The 24,373-nt window shown below is 38.2% G+C and overlaps 4 protein-coding genes across 4 annotated transcripts; all 4 read left to right on the top strand.

Annotated features, from left to right (window-relative positions):
* Positions 1-206: 206 nt before the first annotated feature.
* On the top strand, positions 207-1,218 carry LOC139468732 (uncharacterized). Its single transcript, XM_071250859.1, has 3 exons — positions 207-231; positions 538-599; positions 970-1,218. The coding sequence occupies exons 1-3, from the start codon at positions 207-209 to the stop codon at positions 1,216-1,218; spliced, it is 336 nt and encodes a 111-aa protein (XP_071106960.1).
* A 5,636-nt stretch (positions 1,219-6,854) lies between these two features.
* LOC139468725 (uncharacterized) lies at positions 6,855-7,866 on the top strand. Its single transcript, XM_071250851.1, has 3 exons — positions 6,855-6,879; positions 7,186-7,247; positions 7,618-7,866. The coding sequence occupies exons 1-3, from the start codon at positions 6,855-6,857 to the stop codon at positions 7,864-7,866; spliced, it is 336 nt and encodes a 111-aa protein (XP_071106952.1).
* A 4,476-nt stretch (positions 7,867-12,342) lies between these two features.
* Positions 12,343-13,354, top strand: LOC139468729 (uncharacterized). The gene is made up of 3 exons (XM_071250856.1): positions 12,343-12,367; positions 12,674-12,735; positions 13,106-13,354. Exons 1-3 carry the CDS (start codon positions 12,343-12,345, stop codon positions 13,352-13,354), a joined length of 336 nt encoding a protein of 111 aa, XP_071106957.1.
* A 4,243-nt stretch (positions 13,355-17,597) lies between these two features.
* Positions 17,598-18,609, top strand: LOC139468727 (uncharacterized). Its single transcript, XM_071250854.1, has 3 exons — positions 17,598-17,622; positions 17,929-17,990; positions 18,361-18,609. Exons 1-3 carry the CDS (start codon positions 17,598-17,600, stop codon positions 18,607-18,609), a joined length of 336 nt encoding a protein of 111 aa, XP_071106955.1.
* Positions 18,610-24,373: the final 5,764 nt, after the last annotated feature.

Here is a 24,373-nt window from a genome sequence, read left to right as displayed (position 1 = left end):
TGATGTGATTGCAGACGCAAAATACCTGATTATATATTAGCAGTTTTCCAAGGTCTCCGCAAATGAGAGTGGTCTCCCTTCCGTCCTTGACGACCGTAACCAGTGACTTCCGAAGTCAATAGGCGCCATTGTTGTTGCATTATCTTCTGAATATATCGCTCGTGTTTGAATCTACGCTAGTTTGAACATCGCTTTTGACTGTCAGTATGCAGACGAGCAGCTATGTTCAAGGTACAAAGTAATGGATGTTTTCTGGCTCATTTCCCTAAAATTTTGTTTTATTGGTTGGCATGCAAGACGATGTGTAGGGATAACACAGGTGCAAACGAAGATGAAGATGTTTGTTTATTTGCTAATACTTTATACACATAATGTATCGTGGTGCATCTATAAAGCACTTGTGAGTTGATGTAAAGCTTTTTTAGGAATGAAGGTGTCTGTCCTTCCCAAATGCTTTTGAATAAATAATCAATTGGTGCACGTTTGGCGCCTGTTCATACGCTATTTTATAACGTCTTTACTGTTACACTAATATAGATCTGATGGCGACAAGGTTTCCCCAGGTTCTCGTCCTCCCAACCACTCCTGTCTCTCGTCGTGTAGGTGACAATGGGTTAAAAACTTGTATATGTACACATTTTAAAAAAGGCTTGAAGTCGTTTTTTAAAGTAAACAGAGGTCAAGATTTGTGTACAAACGCGACTTTTGGCAAGCAGCATACGTTGACGAATCTTGTCTAGATTTGTCCCATTGCAATTGACTGAGCACTAAGTCTACAAGGTTTTCATTTCTTAAACACTCTTCTCTTATGATCTTACTTTTACTTTACCCGCCCTTAGCTTATCCAAACACATATTTACCAATTTCCTATCTCACACATACCAACTCATTCATCGCTTGACAAATAAACACATGTCAACTTTAAACTGGTGTTTAACATTTCTCTTGTTTTATCTTTCTTACTCTCAGCGCTGTGTGACCCGTCCCCACCCCCTGTCCCTCCTGCCCTCACCCGTCACGTCCCTCCCCGACCCTGTCTCATCTGTGTCAGTGAACATCACTGGTCAGGTCATCATGGATGACACTGATTTCATTGAGATACTTCTTTGTGAAGATGACGACACACGTGTGAAGCCCCAGTCTTTCTTGAGAGCCTTCCTGTCCCGTGTGATCAACATGATCAAGAGAGTGTTCACATCCAACAAGATGAATGCTTGAAGCAACATTTTGTGTTGTTGTGCCACCCTTAAACCTTTGTGATTATTTTGGGACTGTTAACAAATCATTAGAACATTTTGGGAAAAGCACAATCATATTGTATCAGTAGTTTTTATATGGTTAATATATCTGTTTGTTGCTGAAACACACTTGTTACTGACTTTGTTAACCCCAGTAAATGGCTTAGTGGATTAGCTAAACAGATACAAAAAAGAAAGTTTGTTTTGATTGCATCTTTCTGGAAACCAATTATTTGGAACCTGAACTATCTCTGATTTGACATTCCCTCAGTCACTAATGACTTAATGCAACCTAAATTTGGCTCTCAGCATGCCCATATTCGGGGAACATCACAAACCATTCACTCAACCCTGCCTCATCACAACATTATTCAGGTTCATGAACATAATATATTTCATATCAATTACATCACATGTATTTTAATAAGGTTCCAAAGGGATATAATACAGTATATAAACCTCCTACCCCTAGTGTGTGTGTGTCGGGGGGTGGGGGTGGGGTGGGGCACGACACGCACACACACACACACACACACACACACACACACACTCTCTCACCACACAACATGCACACGCACAGCATCAACACAGGCATTGACCTTTTTCTCTGATAACAAAAGCAGGTTTTGTGGCTCAGCCGTTTCAAGACAGAAATGGGTGGACTGTGCACTTTGTGATAAAAGCATGAAACCTGTCAAGTCAGAAATGGCTTCACTGGGCATGCTTAACATTCTGGATAAGCGCCCACAAGATTTTATAAAAAAAAGTATAAAAAATAATTAAATTTATATTAGTATTTTCAGTTATGGAGTAAACCTCTCACAAATCAAAGATATTAGCGCAGGAATCTAAATAGCATTGAAAGACATCCATTATCACTGACTAATCCGATTTCAGTATGAGCACGTTTGGTTTGGTTTTTATTAAAAAAGCAACGACCGTTCATATGTTATGCGAATTGGCTTGTGACAGTATAAATAATCGGCCAACCTCGCCTCTTTCCGTGAGCGCAAAGAAAATTCGAGTGTGGATGTAGAAAATAAGGATCAGAATAGAGACTTACAGGACCTCAGCGTCCTACACAATACCCTAGACCGTCTTAAAGATGCCCTAGACTGTTCACAATCATATTATTTGGCCTTACGGATTCATGTTCAAATGACCTTTTCCGTACATCAAATCAGCATAAAACCACGCAGATCTTACAAAACGAAATATTTATCTCCCAAGTCAATCGATAGGCTAATGCAGGCATTCGTAACTATCTGATTCAACAGATTTCTCTTTATCGTGATAAACCATATCAACGATAAGCGGATAAGGCCACAGAGAAAATTTAAAAAAATGTTTCTCATCAGTTCCAGATTTTAGAAATAACAAGGTGGCCATTGCTTTTTTTGTTACTGAGTTTTTGTGTACATGGTTATGTTTTCAAACAGCGAATGAAAAATGACAACCAGACACATAAATATTTATTTTAATATATTAAAAGCTTCATGATCCCTTGGTTTGTACACAATTTGGAGGTCACACAGTAAAGGAAAGATAACTCTTATCTAAAATGCGGAAATTCTGAATGGCTGCATTCGGAATCCATAAACAAACAAACATTTACCCAACTGAAAATAACTATGGCACAACGATATATGTTTGTTCGCCACAAGGCCATGTGTCTGTGAATGGAATTTAATTTATATATAAAGCGGCGATTTAAGTACGTTTTTTTGAAACCGTGACTTAATCACACCAGAGGCCATAACATAGATCTATTTTATGGTCTCTGAACCATATGTTAATGTATATAGAAATCAGCGAGTGAGTTAGGTTTAAACAGAGATGCATACTGACAAAGAGCCATAATCGAGGCGAAACTTGGATTGGAACTCGAACTGCAGGTCCATGGCATGACTAAGAGACCCAACTCTACACGTCGAATGGCTCTCTCTGGGATCTGAATCAGAAAATGACAACTGTAGTTGTAGCCATAAACCACATACAGGTAAATGTGACAGCACCATTTATAGCCATCAATATATGGCTAGCCTAGTATATGGTAACCTAGAATACATAGAGCCGTAAATCTTTGAGAAGTTTATACCACTGGCAAGTTGTGTGTTTTGCTGTTATGTCAGGTTAGCTGCAGGTATCCACTCAGTCCTTCGTTTATTTGCATTTCTATTTCACTAAAAGTGAAATATAAAAGAGGATTCCAGATCAACATTTGAAAGCTGGGCTGTAAGTCCTACCACGCACTTTTGAACACTTCCCACTGGTGATAGCTGACAATAAAGGATGAGCTTTTCAGTTGATACATACAGGCATGCTATATATACCACTGAAACAAAGTAAGGAACATCCGATTCTTTTACATTACTCTAGTTAATCTGTCATGTCATGGCGTGACAGATTAAACATTGTAATTTGAAAGAATCTTTGTTGTCAGTATATATGACATAGAATCCCAGATGCTGACCATCTACAGAGTGTCCGGTAGATCTCAAATGTTGGAGTATACTTCAAACGCACAGGTCAAATTAGGTATTAAAACGCGAGATGGGGGTCGACTCGCTCAGCAGAGGTACCCCTGTTCACGGCCTACCCACACACAAACAGACCTGAGTTAATAAACAGTGAGTTTTTTAGTCTCCCATAGAGTCTATCATGTCATCGGCCATTAATAGAATGCTTACTATCAATTATAAAATGTTTACAAGTAATTATAGATACACATTAGATGTACGAAGAACATCAGATGAACAAGATTGACAATGACTGATACACATTGAATTTAAATTATACACAGGGTCCTTATTATACAATAAACAACAAGTTACACGTGATTGAATGGTACTCATATAGTGCACGCGACACAGTCAAATTAAATACATTATCCGAGTGGGCATTCACACAATATATGTATTACGTTAGTTCCAATGCATATTCCAATGTAAACAACATTCTGAGGATTGACATAATCTATCCACATCAGAATTACAACGAGAATATCTAAAATATACACAAAGATACGACATCACATTACCACATGAACTTGCTTGTATTGTCAAAAGTGTTAGTACGTTAAGACATAACAGAGAGAAGATTGTAAACGTTATTCCCCCGAGTGAAAACAGTGCGTTTATTAGTCAGCCACAGAGTGATCTGTGACCGACCGATAATCTTTTTGTCTTATTAAACTGGCGATAAAGTTGCTATTTTGAACTTTAGTGACGCTATCTTACGGAAGCCTTTTAGGGCCCTTTGTTGCTGGGTTTTTAAAATTTTAATGTTATGTTGAAATTTCAAGATACTAAGTAATGTTTGAAAACTGTTTGGTCAAATCCTATTTTCAAGTCCAACTTTCTTCGCCCGGCAGTTTATTTAATCGAATATCGACACACCATGTCGGTTCTGAGCGCCGTGACATGTACACCCAAAAGGTAGTAATATCGGGGTCATATTCTAGTTCTGTGGTTGTTTTCGAATGGAAAAAATATAGCCGCACGACTATATTGTTGTGTATGTTTCATACACCATGTCGGTTCTTAGCGCTGTGACATATACACCCAAAAGGTTGTTATATCGGGGTCATATTCTAGTTCTGTGGTTGTTTTTGATAGGTCAAAAGATTCCGACACGTGGTGGTTATGAAGCTAACATCTGATTGGCTCAAGAACCCGCATTCTTCATTTCATTTAGGTCAAGGTTCGCGACCTTCTATGGAGGTGTCGTCGGATATTCACGCAGTGTGGTGTTGAATCGGAGTTAAAGATCTAATTTTAATGAGATTGAAGCATGAACGTTTCGTATTGAATTACATTGCATTTGAAATGCAAACGAAACATGGAAATGTACAGGAATTATTGATGTAGGAAAAGTCCATCATACACCAATTTGTTTAGACGTATGTTATAAACTAGTATGATCCATGTTATACTTTTCTTAATACATTGACAGTCGTTCACTTTTAGTATATCACGACTAAGGCCCCAAAAGAATGATTTAATCTATATACAATTTCAATTTGTTTACATGTATACATATATGTATTAGTATGAAGGACAGGTCCTAATAAAACTAAGTATAATTTTGATACACCTGTAATTGTGTGGCTTGGATGGTTGCGCCTCAGCCATACCCCTGGCTAGGCCTTCATTGACTTGGTCGAAACTGCTAGGCAAAAGAAAGTATACACTGTCTTGAACATTTGATTTGATCAAAAAACTACGTTATCAAAACCTTACTAGGCTGAGACACCCTAACTTAAGGTCCAAAACCAATCTCATTAAAATCAGATCTTAGTTCTCGCTATCGCTATGCTTTGTTTAGCGACAACGAGAACTTAGATCTGATTTTAATGAGATTGAGTCCAAAACATTGCTATGATACCCGTCTCAAATACATCATCATCGAATAACCATTTCTTCTTTGTTTCATTTTTAGCCACCATCAATCATTGGCGTCTACTTTCTTTTGCCCCCCAGTTAACTTGCTAGTTGAAGTGTGAGTGAGTGAGTAAATATATAAACTCGCATCGGCAATGTTTCAGACATGTTGACGTTATGAAATTAAGACCATGTCATTAAATGTTAATGGTATATATATAAATAGCATTTTGTCAAACATATTTTAGCAATAACATTTAGACCTGTTTAAATTACGTGCAGTAACATCCTATAAGCCCCCCACAACGAAACCTAGGCCGCCTTTATTGAGGATTGAGTCGGAATTTATGCCTCAGCCAAACACACTCGCAGATGCATATTTTAGCGCGTTAACTGTTTATCAATGTTTAATTTTCGTTAGTATTGTATATAAGTAGTTATCTATTTCCAAGTTTTTATCCTTAATATATTCAAAAGAACTTTATACAAATATTATTCCAACATGTTGACTGAAAGTGCAAGCACGATGGGACACGCTCTAGAGTTATCATGATCGGCACACATTTAGAACCGCATATCTTTTTACGAAAGGAGGCTTTTTGTCACATAAGATGCTATGTTGTGATCTATCGCAATTCATAATCACATGCCGCTACCATATTACCAGATTTCTACGGCCTTTCCATCTGACAAGGGGTTCATCATAGGCGTCGACTGACATCACGTGACGGTCATGTGCTAGCGAGGTCGAGAGGTTAATATAGTTCCGGATTACAATGGTACCTCAGGGGTCTTTTTTAAGCGGAAAGGGACGATCGTGTTCAGTGTGTGGTTAAAGATAAGTCATCACTGCACCGAAGTGTGCTGAGGCGTCTAGCTCCTACTGTATGGGTGCACTAAATTGCAACAGTTTTTCGCTCGGTGTTTTTAAACAGTACTTTTATATTTGATTAAATATCGTTTCAACATAAGACATTAATTTTGGCGCTCCGTAAAGCATTGAATTGGGGTTTTCTTATTTGAATAAATGATGTGATTGCAGACGCAAAATACCTGATTATATATTAGCGGTTTTCCAAGGTCTCCGCAAATGAGAGTGGTCTCCCTTCCGTCCTTGACGACCGTAACCAGTGACTTCCGAAGTCAACAGGCGCCATTGTTGTTGCATTATCTTCTGACTATATCGCTCGGGTTTGAATCTGCGCTAGTTTGAACATCGCTTTTGAGTGTCAGTATGCAGACGAGCAGCTATGTTCAAGGTACAAAGTTATGGATGTTTTCTGGCTCATTTCTCTAAAATTTTGTTTTATTGGTTGGCATGCAAGACGATGTGTAGGGATAACACAGGTGCAAACGAAGATGAAGATGTTTGTTTATTTGCTAATACTTTATACACATAATGTATCGTGGTTCATCTATAAAGCACTTGTGAGTTGATGTAAAGCTTTTTTAGGAATGAAGGTGTCTGTCCTTCCCAAATGCTTTTGAATAAATAATCTATTGATGCACGTTTGGCGCCTGTTCATTCGCTATTTTAAAACGTCTTTACTGTTACACTGATATAGATCTGATGGCGACAAGGTTTCCCCAGGTTCTCGTCCTCCCAACCACTCCTGTCTCTCGTCGTGTAGGTGACAATGGGTTAAAAACTTGTATATGTACACATTTTAAAAAAGGCTTGAAGTCGTTTTTTAAAGTAAACAGAGGTCAAGATTTGTGTACAAACGCCACTTTTGGCAAGCAGCATACGTTGACGAATCTTGTCTAGATTTGTCCCATTGCAATTGACTGAGCACAAAGTCTACAAGGTTTTCATTTCTTAAACACTCTTCTCTTATGATCTTACTTTTACTCTACCCGCCCTTAGCTTATCCAAACACATATTTACCAATTTCCTATCTCACACATACCAACTCATTCATCGCTTGACAAATAAACAAATGTCAACTTTAAACTGGTGTTTAACATTTCTCTTGTTTTATCTTTCTTACTCTCAGCGCTGTGTGACCCGTCCCCACCCCCTGTCCCTCCTGCCCTCACCCGTCACGTCCCTCCCCGACCCTGTCTCATCTGTGTCAGTGAACATCACTGGTCAGGTCATCATGGATGACACTGATTTCATTGAGATACTTCTTTGTGAAGATGACGACACACGTGTGAAGCCCCAGTCTTTCTTGAGAGCCTTCCTGTCCCGTGTGATCAACATGATCAAGAGAGTGTTCACATCCAACAAGATGAATGCTTGAAGCAACATTTTGTGTTGTTGTGCCACCCTTAAACCTTTGTGATTATTTTGGGACTGTTAACAAATCATTAGAACATTTTGGGAAAAGCACAATCATATTGTATCAGTAGTTTCTATATGGTTAATATATTTGTTTGTTGCTGAAACACACTTGTTACTGACTTTGTTAACCCCAGCAAATGGCTTAGTGGATTAGCTAAACAGATACAAAAAAGAAAGTTTGTTTTTATTGCATCTTTCTGGAAACCTATTATTTGGAACCTAAACTATCTCTGATTTGACATACCCTTAGTCACTAATGACTTAAGGCAACCTAAATTTGGCTCTCAGCATGCCCATATTCGGAGAACATCACAAACCATTCACTCAACCCTGCCTCATCACAACATTATTCAGGTTCAATTTATTCGAATGACCTTGACCTTTATTGAAGGACCCTGTCTCACTACATTATCTCTACATAGTCACAGGTGAAGGATATGTAGATCTGCCAATTTCCACATGCTTAATGTGAACACCTCTTGAAACAACATGAACATAATATATTCGATATCAATTACATCACATGTATTTTAATAAGGTTCCAAAGGGATATAATACAGTATATAAACCTCCTACCCCTAGTGTGTGTGTGTCGGGGCCACCCCCCCCCCCCCCCCCCCCCCGCACCCCCTGACACACACACACACACACACACACACACACCCTCTCTCACCACACAACATGCACACGCACAGCATCAACACAGGCATTGACCTTTTTCTCTGATAACAAAAGCAGGTTTTGTGGTTCAGCCGTTTCAAGACAGAAATGGGTGGACTGTGCACTTTGTGATAAAAGCATGAAACCTGTCAAGTCAGAAATGGCTTCACTGGGCATGCTTAACATTCTGGATAAGCGCCCACAAGATTTTATAAAAAAGTATAAAAAATAATTTAATTTATATTAGTATTTTCAGTTATGGAGCAAACCTCTCACAAATCAAAGATATTAGCGCAGGAATCTTAATAGCATTGAAAGACATCCATTATCACTGACTAATCCGATTTCAGTATGAGCACGTTTGGTTTGGTTTTTATTAAAAAAGCAACGTCCATTCATATGTTATGCGAATTGGCTTGTGACAGTATAAATAATCGGCCAACCTCGCCTCTTTCTGTGAGCGCAAAGAAAATTCGAGTGTGGATGTAGAAAATAAGGATCAGAATAGAGACTTACAGGACCTCAGCGTCCTACACAATACCCTAGACCGTCTTAAAGATGCCCTAGACTGTTCACAATCATATTATTTGGCCTTACGGAGTCATGTTCAAATGACCTTTTCCGTACATCAAATCAGCATAACACCACGCAGATCTTACAAAACGAAATATTTATCTCCCAAGTCAATCGATAGGCTAATGCAGGCATTCGTAACTATCTGATTCAACAGATTTCTCTTTATCGTGATAAACCATATCAACGATAAGCGGATAAGGCCACAGGGAAAATTTTAAAAAATGATTCTCATCAGTTCCAGATTTTAGAAATAATAAGGTGACCAGGCTTTTTTTGTTACTGCATTTTTGTGTACATGGTTATGTTTTCAAACAGCGAATGAAAAATGACAACCAGACACTTAAATATTTATTTCAATATATTAAAAGCTTCATGATCCCTTGGTTTGTACACAACTTGGAGGTCACACAGCAAAGGAAAGATAACTCTAATCTAAAATGCGGAAATTCTGAATGGCTGCATTCGGAATCGATAAACAAACAAACATTTACCCAATTGAAAATAACTATGGCACGACGATATATGTTTGTTCGCCACAAGGCCATGTGTCTGTGAATGGAATTTAATTTATATATAAAGCGGCGATTTAAGTACATTTTTTGAAACCATGACTTAATCACACCAGAGGCCATAACATAGATCTATTTTATGGTCTCTGAACCATATGTTTATGTATATAGAAATCAGCGAGTGAGTTAGGTTTAAACAGAGATGCATACTGACAAAGAGCCATAATCGAGGCGAAACTTGGATTGGAACTCGAACTGCAGGTCCATGGCATGACTAAGAGACCCAACTCTACACGTCGAATGGCTCTCTCTGGGATCTGAATCAGAAAATGACAACTGTAGTTGTAGCCATAAACCACATACAGGTAAATGTGACAGCACCATTTATAGCCATCAATATATGGCTAGCCTAGTATATGGTAACCTAGAATACATAGAGCCGTAAATCTTTGAGAAGTTTATACCACTGGCAAGTTGTGTGTTTTGCTGTTATGTCAGGTTAGCTGCAGGTATCCACTCAGTCCTTCATTTGTTTGCAGTTCTATTTCACTAAAAGTGAAATATAAAAGAGGATTCCAGATCGACATTTGAAAGCTGGGCTGTAAGTCCTACCACGCACTTTGGAACACTTCCCACTGGTGATAGCTGACAATAAACGACGAGCTTTTCAGTTGATACATACAGGCATGCTATATATACCACTGAAACAAAGTAAGGAACATCCGATTCTTTTATATTACTCTAGTTAATCTGTCATGTCATGGCGTGACAGATTAAACATAGTAATTTGAAAGAATATATGACATAGAATCCCAGATGCTTACCATCTACAGAGTATCCGGTAGATCTCAAATGTTGGAGTATACTTCAAACGCACAGGTCAAATTAGGTATTAAAACGCGAGATGGAGGTGGACTCGCTCAGCAGAGGTACCCCTGTTCACGGCCTACCCACACACTAACAGACCTGAGTTAATAAACAGTGAGTTTTTTAGTCTCCCATAGAGTCTATCATGTCATCGGCCAATAATAGAATGCTTACTATCAATTATAAAATGTTTACAAGTAATTATAGATACATATTATATGTTCGAAGAACATCAGATGAACAAGATTGACAATGACTGATACACATTGAATTTAATAAAACTAAGTATAATTTTGATACACATGTAATTGTGTGGCTTGGATGGTTGCGCCTCAGCCATACCCCTGGCTAGGCCTTCATTGACTTGGTCGAAACTGCTAGGCAAAAGAAAGTATACACTGTCTTGAACATTTGATTTGATCAAAAAACTACAAACGTTATCAAAACCTTACTAGGCTGAGACACCGTAACTTAAGGTCCAAAACCAATCTCATTAAAATCAGATCTTAGTTCTCGCTATCGCTGTGCTTTGTTTAGCGACAACGAGAACTTACATCTGATTTTAATGAGATTGAGTCCAAAACATTACTATGATACCCGTCTCAAATACATCATCATCGAATAACCATTTCTTCTTTGTTTCATTTTTAGCCACCATCAATCATTGGCGTTTACTTTCTTTTGCCCCCCAGTTAACTTGCTAGTTGAAGTGTGAGTGAGTGAGTAAATATATAACGTCGCATCGGCAATGTTTCAGACATGTTGACGTTATGAAATTAAGACCATGTCATTATATGTTAATGGTATATATATAAATAGCATTTTGTCAAACATATTTTAGCAATAATATTTAGACCTGTTTAAATTACGTGCAGTAACATCCTATAAGCCCCCGGCGACCAAACCTAGGCCGCCTTTATTGAGGATTGAGTCGGAATTTATGCCTCAGCCAAACACACTCGCAGATGCATATTTTAGCGCGTTAACTGTTTATCAATGTTTAATTTTCGTTAGTATTGTATATAAGTAGTTATCTATTTCCAAGTTTTTATCCTTAATATATTCAAAAGAACTTTATACAAATATTATTCCAACATGGTGACTGAAAGTGCAAGCACGATGGGACACGCTCTAGAGTTATCATGATCGGCACACATTTAGAACCGCATATCTTTTTCCGAAAGGACGCTTTTTGTCACATAAGATGCTATGTTGTGATCTATCTCAATTCATAATCACATGCCGCTACCATATTACCAGTTTTCTGCGGCCTTTCCATCTGACAAGGGGTTCATCATAGGCGTCGACTGACATCACGTGACGGTCATGTGCTAGCGAGGTCGAGAGGTTAATATAGTTCCGGATTACAATGGTACCTCAGGGGTCTTTTTTAAGCGGAAAGGGACGATCGTGTTCAGTGTGTGGTTAAAGATAAGTCATCACTGCACCGAAGTGTGCTGAGGCGTCTAGCTCCTACTGTATGGGTGCACTAAATTGCAACAGTTTTTCGCTCGGTGTTTTTAAACAGTACTTTTATATTTGATTAAATATCGTTTCAACATAAGACATTAATTTTGGCGCTCCGTAAATGAATTGGGGTTTTCTTATTTGAATAAATGATGTGATTGCAGACGCAAAATACCTGATTATATATTAGCGGTTTTCCAAGGTCTCCGCAAATGAGAGTGGTCTCCCTTCCGTCCTTGACGACCGTAACCAGTGACTTCCGAAGTCAACAGGCGCCATTGTTGTTGCATTATCTTCTGACTATATCGCTCGGGTTTGAATCTGCGCTAGTTTGAACATCGCTTTTGAGTGTCAGTATGCAGACGAGCAGCTATGTTCAAGGTACAAAGTTATGGATGTTTTCTGGCTCATTTCTCTAAAATTTTGTTTTATTGGTTGGCATGCAAGACGATGTGTAGGGATAACACAGGTGCAAACGAAGATGAAGATGTTTGTTTATTTGCTAATACTTTATACACATAATGTATCGTGGTTCATCTATAAAGCACTTGTGAGTTGATGTAAAGCTTTTTTAGGAATGAAGGTGTCTGTCCTTCCCAAATGCTTTTGAATAAATAATCTATTGATGCACGTTTGGCGCCTGTTCATTCGCTATTTTAAAACGTCTTTACTGTTACACTGATATAGATCTGATGGCGACAAGGTTTCCCCAGGTTCTCGTCCTCCCAACCACTCCTGTCTCTCGTCGTGTAGGTGACAATGGGTTAAAAACTTGTATATGTACACATTTTAAAAAAGGCTTGAAGTCGTTTTTTAAAGTAAACAGAGGTCAAGATTTGTGTACAAACGCCACTTTTGGCAAGCAGCATACGTTGACGAATCTTGTCTAGATTTGTCCCATTGCAATTGACTGAGCACAAAGTCTACAAGGTTTTCATTTCTTAAACACTCTTCTCTTATGATCTTACTTTTACTCTACCCGCCCTTAGCTTATCCAAACACATATTTACCAATTTCCTATCTCACACATACCAACTCATTCATCGCTTGACAAATAAACAAATGTCAACTTCAAACTGGTGTTTAACATTTCTCTTGTTTTATCTTTCTTACTCTCAGCGCTGTGTGACCCGTCCCCACCCCCTGTCCCTCCTGCCCTCACCCGTCACGTCCCTCCCCGACCCTGTCTCATCTGTGTCAGTGAACATCACTGGTCAGGTCATCATGGATGACACTGATTTCATTGAGATACTTCTTTGTGAAGATGACGACACACGTGTGAAGCCCCAGTCTTTCTTGAGAGCCTTCCTGTCCCGTGTGATCAACATGATCAAGAGAGTGTTCACATCCAACAAGATGAATGCTTGAAGCAACATTTTGTGTTGTTGTGCCACCCTTAAACCTTTGTGATTATTTTGGGACTGTTAACAAATCATTAGAACATTTTGGGAAAAGCACAATCATATTGTATCAGTAGTTTCTATATGGTTAATATATTTGTTTGTTGCTGAAACACACTTGTTACTGACTTTGTTAACCCCAGCAAATGGCTTAGTGGATTAGCTAAACAGATACAAAAAAGAAAGTTTGTTTTTATTGCATCTTTCTGGAAACCTATTATTTGGAACCTAAACTATCTCTGATTTGACATACCCTTAGTCACTAATGACTTAAGGCAACCTAAATTTGGCTCTCAGCATGCCCATATTCGGAGAACATCACAAACCATTCACTCAACCCTGCCTCATCACAACATTATTCAGGTTCAATTTATTCGAATGACCTTGACCTTTATTGAAGGACCCTGTCTCACTACATTATCTCTACATAGTCACAGGTGAAGGATATGTAGATCTGCCAATTTCCACATGCTTAATGTGAACACCTCTTGAAACAACATGAACATAATATATTCGATATCAATTACATCACATGTATTTTAATAAGGTTCCAAAGGGATAAACAGTATATAAACCTCCATATACACTATATGAAACCTGTCAAGTCAGAAATGGCTTCACTGGGCATGCTTAACATTCTGGATAACCGCCCACAAGATTTTATAAAAAAGTATGAAAAATAATTTAATTTATATTGGTATTTTCAGTTATTGAGTAAACCTCTCACAAATCAAAGATATTAGCGCAGGAATCTAAATAGCATTGAAAGACATCCATTATCACTGACTAATCCGATTTCAGTATGAGCACGTTTGGTTTGGTTTTTATTAAAAAAACAACGACCGTTCATATGTTATGCGAATTGGCTTGTGACAGTATAAATAATCGGCCAACCTCGCCTCTTTCCGTGAGTGCAAAGAAAATTCGAGTGTGGATGTAGAAAATAAGGATCAGAATAGAGACTGACAGGACCTCAGCGTCCTACACAATACCCTAGACCGTTCACAATCATATTATTTGGCCTTACGGAGTCATGTTCAAATGACCTTTTCCGTACATCAAATCAGCATAACACCACGCAAATCTTACAAAACTAAATATTTATCTCCCAAGTCAATCGATAGGCTAATGCAGGCATTCGTAACTATGTGATTCAACAGATTTCTCTTTATCGTGATAAACCATATCAACGATAAGCGGATAAGGCCACGCAGAAATTTTTTTAAAATGTTTCTCATCAGTTCCAGATTTTAGATATAACAAGGTGACCATTGCTTTTTTTGTTACTGAGTTTTTGTGTACATGGTTATGTTTTCAAACAGCGAATGAAAAATGACAACCAGACACATAAATATTTATTTTAATATATTAAAAGCTTCATTATCCCTTGGTTTGTACACAATTTGGAGGTCACACAGTAAAGGAAAGATAACTCTTATCTAAAATGCGGAAATTCTGAATGGCTGCATTCGGAATCCATAAACAAACAAACATTTACCCAACTGAAAATAACTATGGCACGACGATATATGTTTGTTCGCCACAAGGCCATGTGTCTGTGAATGGAATTTAATTTATATATAAAGCGGCGATTTAAGTACGTTTTTTTGAAACCGTGACTTAATCACACCAGAGGCCATCACATAGATCTATTTTATGGTCTCTGAACCATATGTTAATGTATATAGAAATCAGCGAGTGAGTTAGGTTTAAACAGAGATGCATACTGACAAAGAGCCATAATCGAGGCGAAACTTGGATTGGAACTCGAACTGCAGGTCCATGGCATGACTAAGAGACCCAACTCTACACGTCGAATGGCTCTCTCTGGGATCTGAATCAGAAAATGACAACTGTAGTTGTAGCCATAAACCACATACAGGTAAATGTGACAGCACCATTTATAGCCATCAATATATGGCTAGCCTAGTATATGGTAACCTAGAATACATAGAGCCGTAAATCTTTGAGAAGTTTATACCACTGGCAAGTTGTGTGTTTTGCTGTTATGTCAGGTTAGCTGCAGGTATCCACTCAGTCCTTCGTTTGTTTGCAGTTCTATTTCACTAAAAGTGAAATATAAAAGAGGATTCCAGATCGACATTTGAAAGCTGGGCTGTAAGTCCTACCACGCACTTTGGAACACTTCCCACTGGTGATAGCTGACAATAAACGACGAGCTTTTCAGTTGATACATACAGGCATGCTATATATACCACTGAAACAAAGTAAGGAACATCCGATTCTTTTATATTACTCTAGTTAATCTGTCATGTCATGGCGTGACAGATTAAACATAGTAATTTGAAAGAATATATGACATAGAATCCCAGATGCTTACCATCTACAGAGTATCCGGTAGATCTCAAATGTTGGAGTATACTTCAAACGCACAGGTCAAATTAGGTATTAAAACGCGAGATGGAGGTGGACTCGCTCAGCAGAGGTACCCCTGTTCACGGCCTACCCACACACTAACAGACCTGAGTTAATAAACAGTGAGTTTTTTAGTCTCCCATAGAGTCTATCATGTCATCGGCCAATAATAGAATGCTTACTATCAATTATAAAATGTTTACAAGTAATTATAGATACATATTATATGTTCGAAGAACATCAGATGAACAAGATTGACAATGACTGATACACATTGAATTTAATAAAACTAAGTATAATTTTGATACACCTGTAATTGTGTGGCTTGGATGGTTGCGCCTCAGCCATACCCCTGGCTAGGCCTTCATTGACTTGGTCGAAACTGCTAGGCAAAAGAAAGTATACACTGTCTTGAACATTTGATTTGATCAAAAAACTACAAACGTTATCAAAACCTTACTAGGCTGAGACACCGTAACTTAAGGTCCAAAACCAATCTCATTAAAATCAGATCTTAGTTCTCGCTATCGCTGTGCTTTGTTTAGCGACAACGAGAACTTACATCTGATTTTAATGAGATTGAGTCCAAAACATTACTATGATACCCGTCTCAAATACATCATCATCGAATAACCATTTCTTCTTTGTTTCATTTTTAGCCACCATCAATCATTGGCGTTTACTTTCTTTTGCCCCCCAGTTAACTTGCTAGTTGAAGTGTGAGTGAGTGAGTAAATATATAACGTCGCATCGGCAATGTTTCAGACATGTTGACGTTATGAAATTAAGACCATGTCATTATATGTTAATGGTATATATATAAATAGCATTTTGTCAAACATATTTTAGCAATAATATTTAGACCTGTTTAAATTACGTGCAGTAACATCCTATAAGCCCCCGGCGACCAAACCTAGGCCGCCTTTATTGAGGATTGAGTCGGAATTTATGCCTCAGCCAAACACACTCGCAGATGCATATTTTAGCGCGTTAACTGTTTATCAATGTTTAATTTTCGTTAGTATTGTATATAAGTAGTTATCTATTTCCAAGTTTTTATCCTTAATATATTCAAAAGAACTTTATACAAATATTATTCCAACATGGTGACTGAAAGTGCAAGCACGATGGGACACGCTCTAGAGTTATCATGATCGGCACACATTTAGAACCGCATATCTTTTTCCGAAAGGACGCTTTTTGTCACATAAGATGCTATGTTGTGATCTATCTCAATTCATAATCACATGCCGCTACCATATTACCAGTTTTCTGCGGCCTTTCCATCTGACAAGGGGTTCATCATAGGCGTCGACTGACATCACGTGACGGTCATGTGCTAGCGAGGTCGAGAGGTTAATATAGTTCCGGATTACAATGGTACCTCAGGGGTCTTTTTTAAGCGGAAAGGGACGATCGTGTTCAGTGTGTGGTTAAAGATAAGTCATCACTGCACCGAAGTGTGCTGAGGCGTCTAGCTCCTACTGTATGGGTGCACTAAATTGCAACAGTTTTTCGCTCGGTGTTTTTAAACAGTACTTTTATATTTGATTAAATATCGTTTCAACATAAGACATTAATTTTGGCGCTCCGTAAAGCATTGAATTGGGGTTTTCTTATTTGAATAAATGATGTGATTGCAGACGCAAAATACCTGATTATATATTAGCGGTTTTCCAAGGTCTCCGCAAATGAGAGTGGTCTCCCTTCCGTCCTTGACGACCGTAACCAGTGACTTCCGAAGTCAACAGGCGCCATTGTTGTTGCATTATCTTCTGACTATATCGCTCGGGTTTGAATCTGCGCTAGTTTGAACATCGCTTTTGAGTGTCAGTATGCAGACGAGCAGCTATGTTCAAGGTACAAAGTTATGGATGTTTTCTGGCTCATTTCTCTAAAATTTTGTTTTATTGGTTGGCATGCAAGACGATGTGTAGGGATAACACAGGTGCAAACGAAGATGAAGATGTTTGTTTATTTGCTAATACTTTATACACATAATGTATCGTGGTTCATCTATAAAGCACTTGTGAGTTGATGTAAAGCTTTTTTAGGAATGAAGGTGTCTGTCCTTCCCAAATGCTTTTGAATAAATAATCTATTGATGCACGTTTGGCGCCTGTTCATTCGCTATTTTAAAACGTCTTTACTGTTACACTGATATAGATCTGATGGCGACAAGGTTTCCCCAGGTTCTCGTCCTCCCAACCACTCCTGTCTCTCGTCGTGTAGGTGACAATGGGTTAAAAACTTGTATATGTACACATTTTAAAAAAGGCTTGAAGTCGTTTTTTAAAGTAAACAGAGGTCAAGATTTGTGTACAAACGCCACTTTTGGCAAGCAGCATACGTTGACGAATCTTGTCTAGATTTGTCCCATTGCAATTGACTGAGCACAAAGTCTACAAGGTTTTCATTTCTTAAACACTCTTCTCTTATGATCTTACTTTTACTCTACCCGCCCTTAGCTTATCCAAACACATATTTACCAATTTCCTATCTCACACATACCAACTCATTCATCGCTTGACAAATAAACAAATGTCAACTTCAAACTGGTGTTTAACATTTCTCTTGTTTTATCTTTCTTACTCTCAGCGCTGTGTGACCCGTCCCCACCCCCTGTCCCTCCTGCCCTCACCCGTCACGTCCCTCCCCGACCCTGTCTCATCTGTGTCAGTGAACATCACTGGTCAGGTCATCATGGATGACACTGATTTCATTGAGATACTTCTTTGTGAAGATGACGACACACGTGTGAAGCCCCAGTCTTTCTTGAGAGCCTTCCTGTCCCGTGTGATCAACATGATCAAGAGAGTGTTCACATCCAACAAGATGAATGCTTGAAGCAACATTTTGTGTTGTTGTGCCACCCTTAAACCTTTGTGATTATTTTGGGACTGTTAACAAATCATTAGAACATTTTGGGAAAAGCACAATCATATTGTATCAGTAGTTTCTATATGGTTAATATATTTGTTTGTTGCTGAAACACACTTGTTACTGACTTTGTTAACCCCAGCAAATGGCTTAGTGGATTAGCTAAACAGATACAAAAAAGAAAGTTTGTTTTTATTGCATCTTTCTGGAAACCTATTATTTGGAACCTAAACTATCTCTGATTTGACATACCCTTAGTCACTAATGACTTAAGGCAACCTAAATTTGGCTCTCAGCATGCCCATATTCGGAGAACATCACAAACCATTCACTCAACCCTGCCTCATCACAACATTATTCAGGTTCAATTTATTCGAATGACCTTGACCTTTATTGAAGGACCCTGTCTCACTACATTATCTCTACATAGTCACAGGTGAAGGATATGTAGATCTGCCAATTTCCACATGCTTAATGTGAACACCTCTTGAAACAACATGAACATAATATATTCGATATCAATTACATCACATGTATTTTAATAAGGTTCCAAAGGGATAAACAGTATATAAACCTCCATATACACTATATGAAACCTGTCAAGTCAGAAATGGCTTCACTGGGCATGCTTAACATTCTGGATAACCGCCCACAAGATTTTATAAAAAAGTATAAAAAATAATTTAATTTATATTGGTATTTTCAGTTATTGAGTAAACCTCTCACAAATCAAAGATATTAGCGCAGGAATCTAAATAGCATTGAAAGACATCCATTATCACTGACTAATCCGATTTCAGTATGAGCACGTTTGGTTTGGTTTTTATTAAAAAAACAACGACCGTTCATATGTTATGCGAATTGGCTTGTGACAGTATAAATAATCGGCCAACCTCGCCTCTTTCCGTGAGTGCAAAGAAAATTCGAGTGTGGATGTAGAAAATAAGGATCAGAATAGAGACTGACAGGACCTCAGCGTCCTACACAATACCCTAGACCGTTCACAATCATATTATTTGGCCTTACGGAGTCATGTTCAAATGACCTTTTCCGTACATCAAATCAGCATAACACCACGCAAATCTTACAAAACTAAATATTTATCTCCCAAGTCAATCGATAGGCTAATGCAGGCATTCGTAACTATGTGATTCAACAGATTTCTCTTTATCGTGATAAACCATATCAACGATAAGCGGATAAGGCCACACAGAAATTTTTTAAAAATGTTTCTCATCAGTTCCAGATTTTAGATATAACAAGGTGACCATTGCTTTTTTTGTTACTGAGTTTTTGTGTACATGGTTATGTTTTCAAACAGCGAATGAAAAATGACAACCAGACACATAAATATTTATTTTAATATATTAAAAGCTTCATTATCCCTTGGTTTGTACACAATTTGGAGGTCACACAGTAAAGGAAAGATAACTCTTATCTAAAATGCGGAAATTCTGAATGGCTGCATTCGGAATCCATAAACAAACAAACATTTACCCAACTGAAAATAACTATGGCACGACGATATATGTTTGTTCGCCACAAGGCCATGTGTCTGTGAATGGAATTTAATTTATATATAAAGCGGCGATTTAAGTACGTTTTTTTGAAACCGTGACTTAATCACACCAGAGGCCATCACATAGATCTATTTTATGGTCTCTGAACCATATGTTAATGTATATAGAAATCAGCGAGTGAGTTAGGTTTAAACAGAGATGCATACTGACAAAGAGCCATAATCGAGGCGAAACTTGGATTGGAACTCGAACTGCAGGTCCATGGCATGACTAAGAGACCCAACTCTACACGTCGAATGGCTCTCTCTGGGATCTGAATCAGAAAATGACAACTGTAGTTGTAGCCATAAACCACATACAGGTAAATGTGACAGCACCATTTATAGCCATCAATATATGGCTAGCCTAGTATATGGTAACCTAGAATACATAGAGCCGTAAATCTTTGAGAAGTTTATACCACTGGCAAGTTGTGTGTTTTGCTGTTATGTCAGGTTAGCTGCAGGTATCCACTCAGTCCTTCGTTTGTTTGCAGTTCTATTTCACTAAAAGTGAAATATAAAAGAGGATTCCAGATCAACATTTGAAAGCTGGGCTGTAAGTCCTACCACGCACTTTTGAACACTTCCCACTGGTGATAGCTGACAATAAACGACGAGCTTTTCAGTTGATACATACAGGCATGCTATATATACCACTGAAACAAAGTAAGGAACATCTGATTCTTTTACATTACTCTAGTTAATCTGTCATGTCATGGCGTGACAGATTAAACATTGTAATTTGAAAGAATCTTTGTTGTCAGTATATATGACATAGAATCCCAGATGCTTACCATCTACAGAGTATCTGGTAGATCTCAAATGTTGGAGTATACTTCAAACGCACAGGTCAAATTAGGTATTAAAACGCGAGATGGGGGTCGACTCGCTCAGCAGAGGTACCCCTGTTCACGGCCTACCCACACACTAACAGACCTGAGTGAATAAACAGTGAGTTTTTTAGTCTCCCATAGAGTCTATCATGTCATTGGCCAATAATAGAATGCTTACTATCAATTATAAAATGTTTACAAGTAATTATAGATACACATTATATGTACGAAGAACATCAGATGAACAAGATTGACAATGACTGATACACATTGAATTTAAATTATACACAGGGTCCTTATTATACAATAAACAACAATTTACACGTGATTGAATGGTACTCATATAGTGCACGCGAATTAAATACATTATCCGAGTGGGCATTCACACAATATATGTATTACGTTAGTTCCAATGCATGTTCCAATGTAAACAACATTCTGAGGATTGACATAATCTATCCACATCAGAATTACAACGAGAATATCTAAAATATACACAAAGATACGACATCACATTACCACATGAACTTGCTTGTATTGTCAAAGATGTTAGCACGTTAAGACTTATAACAGAGAGAAGATTGTAAACGTTATTCCCCCGAGTGAAAACAGTGCGTTTATTAGTCAGCCACAGAGTGATCTGTGACCGACCGATAATCTTTTTGTCTTGTTAAACTGGCGATAAAGTTGCTATTTTGAACTTTAGTGACGCTATCTTACGGAAGCCTTTTGGGGCCATTTGTTGCTGGGTTTTTAAAATTTTAATGTTATGTTGAAATTTCAAGATACAAAGTTGAAATTCCAAGATAATCATCTTGAAATTTCAAGATAATAACTTGAAATTTCAACTTATAATCTTGAAATTACACCCTAGTTTACTAAGTTGAAATTTCAAGATGCTAAGTTGAAATTTCAAGATGCTTACTTGAAATTTCAAGATGCTAAGTTGAAATTTCAAGATGCTAACTTGAAAGTTCCAGATGCATAAGTTGAAATTTCAAGAAAATGAACTTGAAATTTTAAGATAGTTAGTTGAAATTTCAAGATACTAAGTTGAAATTTCAAGTTATTATCTTGAAATTTCAAGATCGTTTTCTTGAAATTTCAACTTAGTCTGTTGAAATTTCAAGAAAAAAAGAAGAAAAACCCCAAAACAAAAAGGCTTCCATACTATCTGGACAGAAGTATATAATTAAATATGACCGAGACACTGATGATAAAGATGTTTAGGAATGAAGTTTAGTATGATGAAGAATAGCTGTCAAGTGGCTTGTATGCCTCGGGTGCATACGTGTAATTTGTTAAGACTGGATGAAGGACTTTGACGTAATTACCGATGAAGGTATTAACGTCACAACAAGAGATACTGGTCCTGGATAACGTCTGAAGTTATCAATTTGACCTTTAGTACGTTTAAGATATGGGCACGTTTTCGGTTCCCTTATTTAACAATTTCTGTTCAGCCAATTCTCAACATGTCGTGTGGATCGTAATAAACAATGCGTAAAGGTTTGTCTACTGTCCCCATGTCAAAATAGGCATCAGTTGTATTTTAAATCGATTGTATTCATTTAACGTACACATACTGCTAGGCAAACACAATGAACAGTGCCCACCTGCACAAAACGGTACTTTCAGTTGTCAGTGACATGTTCACAGGGGGTAAGCGTTGTCCATGTCAAACCGGATGTTGGTAGTAACATGGACAGTACCTATGCACCGAGCACATGGAGCATGATTATAGGCAAGTTTTAGCCCTTGTACTTAATGAACTAAATCTAACTTACATCGTGCAGCGAATGGCATCCGGACCACAGTCGTTTTAGTATTTATTAACGACACTGAGTGACTCAACATGAATTCGACTATTTATACTTTACTTTTGGTGTCATCTGGTGCGATAGGTGCTTTTTAGCGTGAAAACGACACAATTACTTCATACTAGCGCGACTTTGTGTTAATTTAGCATTATTAGGATTTGTATTAATGTATTCCCGTTCTGTGATGTTTAAATTCCGAGATATTCAATAAAACAAAAACTGTACTGGTTGGTGGTAGTTGGTTTAACACTGTCTAGGTTGTTCATTTTGTTTATATAAACTGACTGTCGTGGCAGTAGTCACATTTATACAGTGTCTCTGATATGATTCATAGACACGAGTGGGCATCCCGTGCCCCCATATTTTATTTCTAATGATAATTGAACAACTTTTTTTCTTCTGTAAAAACTTTTTTTTCAGAGACTAGATGTTAGTCAAGGAGATTGCGTAAAGGGGAACTACAAATTTGGTCCTGTGAAGACCCTTATAAGTTGACTGCTCCCGCCCTTGCCTATTTATTGCTATATTGTCACGTATGATATATGTTGGATATATTTTCTCATTGACACAATCAGTCAGGGTGAGCACAGGTAGGTCGGCTACACAGGTCCAAATATTATTTATGTCCTGGGCTCACTTGCACAAAGCTGTCGTAGCGCTACAACTGTCGTAACTCCATAGACGAGTAGTTACAACGATCGTAGCGCAGAGATAGCAATGTGACAGTGGACCAATTTGTTATATTTATATACGCTGAAAGCACTACCCTCATACTCACTTTCTTGCACTCTCGCATTTAAGTGCAAAGCTCATTAAAATCTGGGGCCCCGTTCCACAAAGCTCTCTTAGTGCTAGATGATCGTAACTCCCATACTTTAACATAGGCTGTCGATATATACACTCTTCAAAAAAAGAAACGGACAGGAAGATTTTTAGTAAATTCATTGTATCTAATAATTGTCGATGTATTTAATTTAATATCATAGATACAAATATGAAATTTTGGAACTCGATAGTCACATGTTGTCATTGTACAAAGGCATTGAAAACTGTTCATTGTCATGTCACATAAGGCCAAAAGGTTGCGCTGAACTCAGTATCTCGTGTGACTGCCCCGGGCAACAATCACGGCTCTACATCTCCTCGGCACTGACTGGATAAGTGTACGAATTCTGTCCTGTGGAATTCTGCGCCATTCTGCTTGTAGCGCGTTGGCCAGTTGTGGGAGTGTCTGTGGCGTGTTCTGACGTTGACGTACACTTCGATCGAGTTCATCCCAGAGGTGTTCGATTGGGTGGAGATCTCGGCGGCCAGGGCAAGACGTTGATGTTGGCATTATGAGGAAGTCTACCGTGACACGAGCTGTGTGCGGTGGAGGGTTGTCCTGTTGAAACAGCTCCCTCTGTCGGTCAGTGATTGGAAGAAGGTGAGGTTGAAGAATTTGATTCAAGGAGCGTGTTTCTGTCAAATTGCACTGAACAAAAACCAAGTCAGATCTCGTGGTGCAGGATATGCCA

This window comes from Haliotis cracherodii, unplaced genomic scaffold, assembly GCF_022045235.1.
Source record: "Haliotis cracherodii isolate W230 unplaced genomic scaffold, xgHalCrac1.p SCAF_2, whole genome shotgun sequence".
NCBI lineage: Eukaryota > Metazoa > Mollusca > Gastropoda > Lepetellida > Haliotidae > Haliotis > Haliotis cracherodii.
This window is presented reverse-complemented; position numbering and strand designations above follow the sequence as displayed.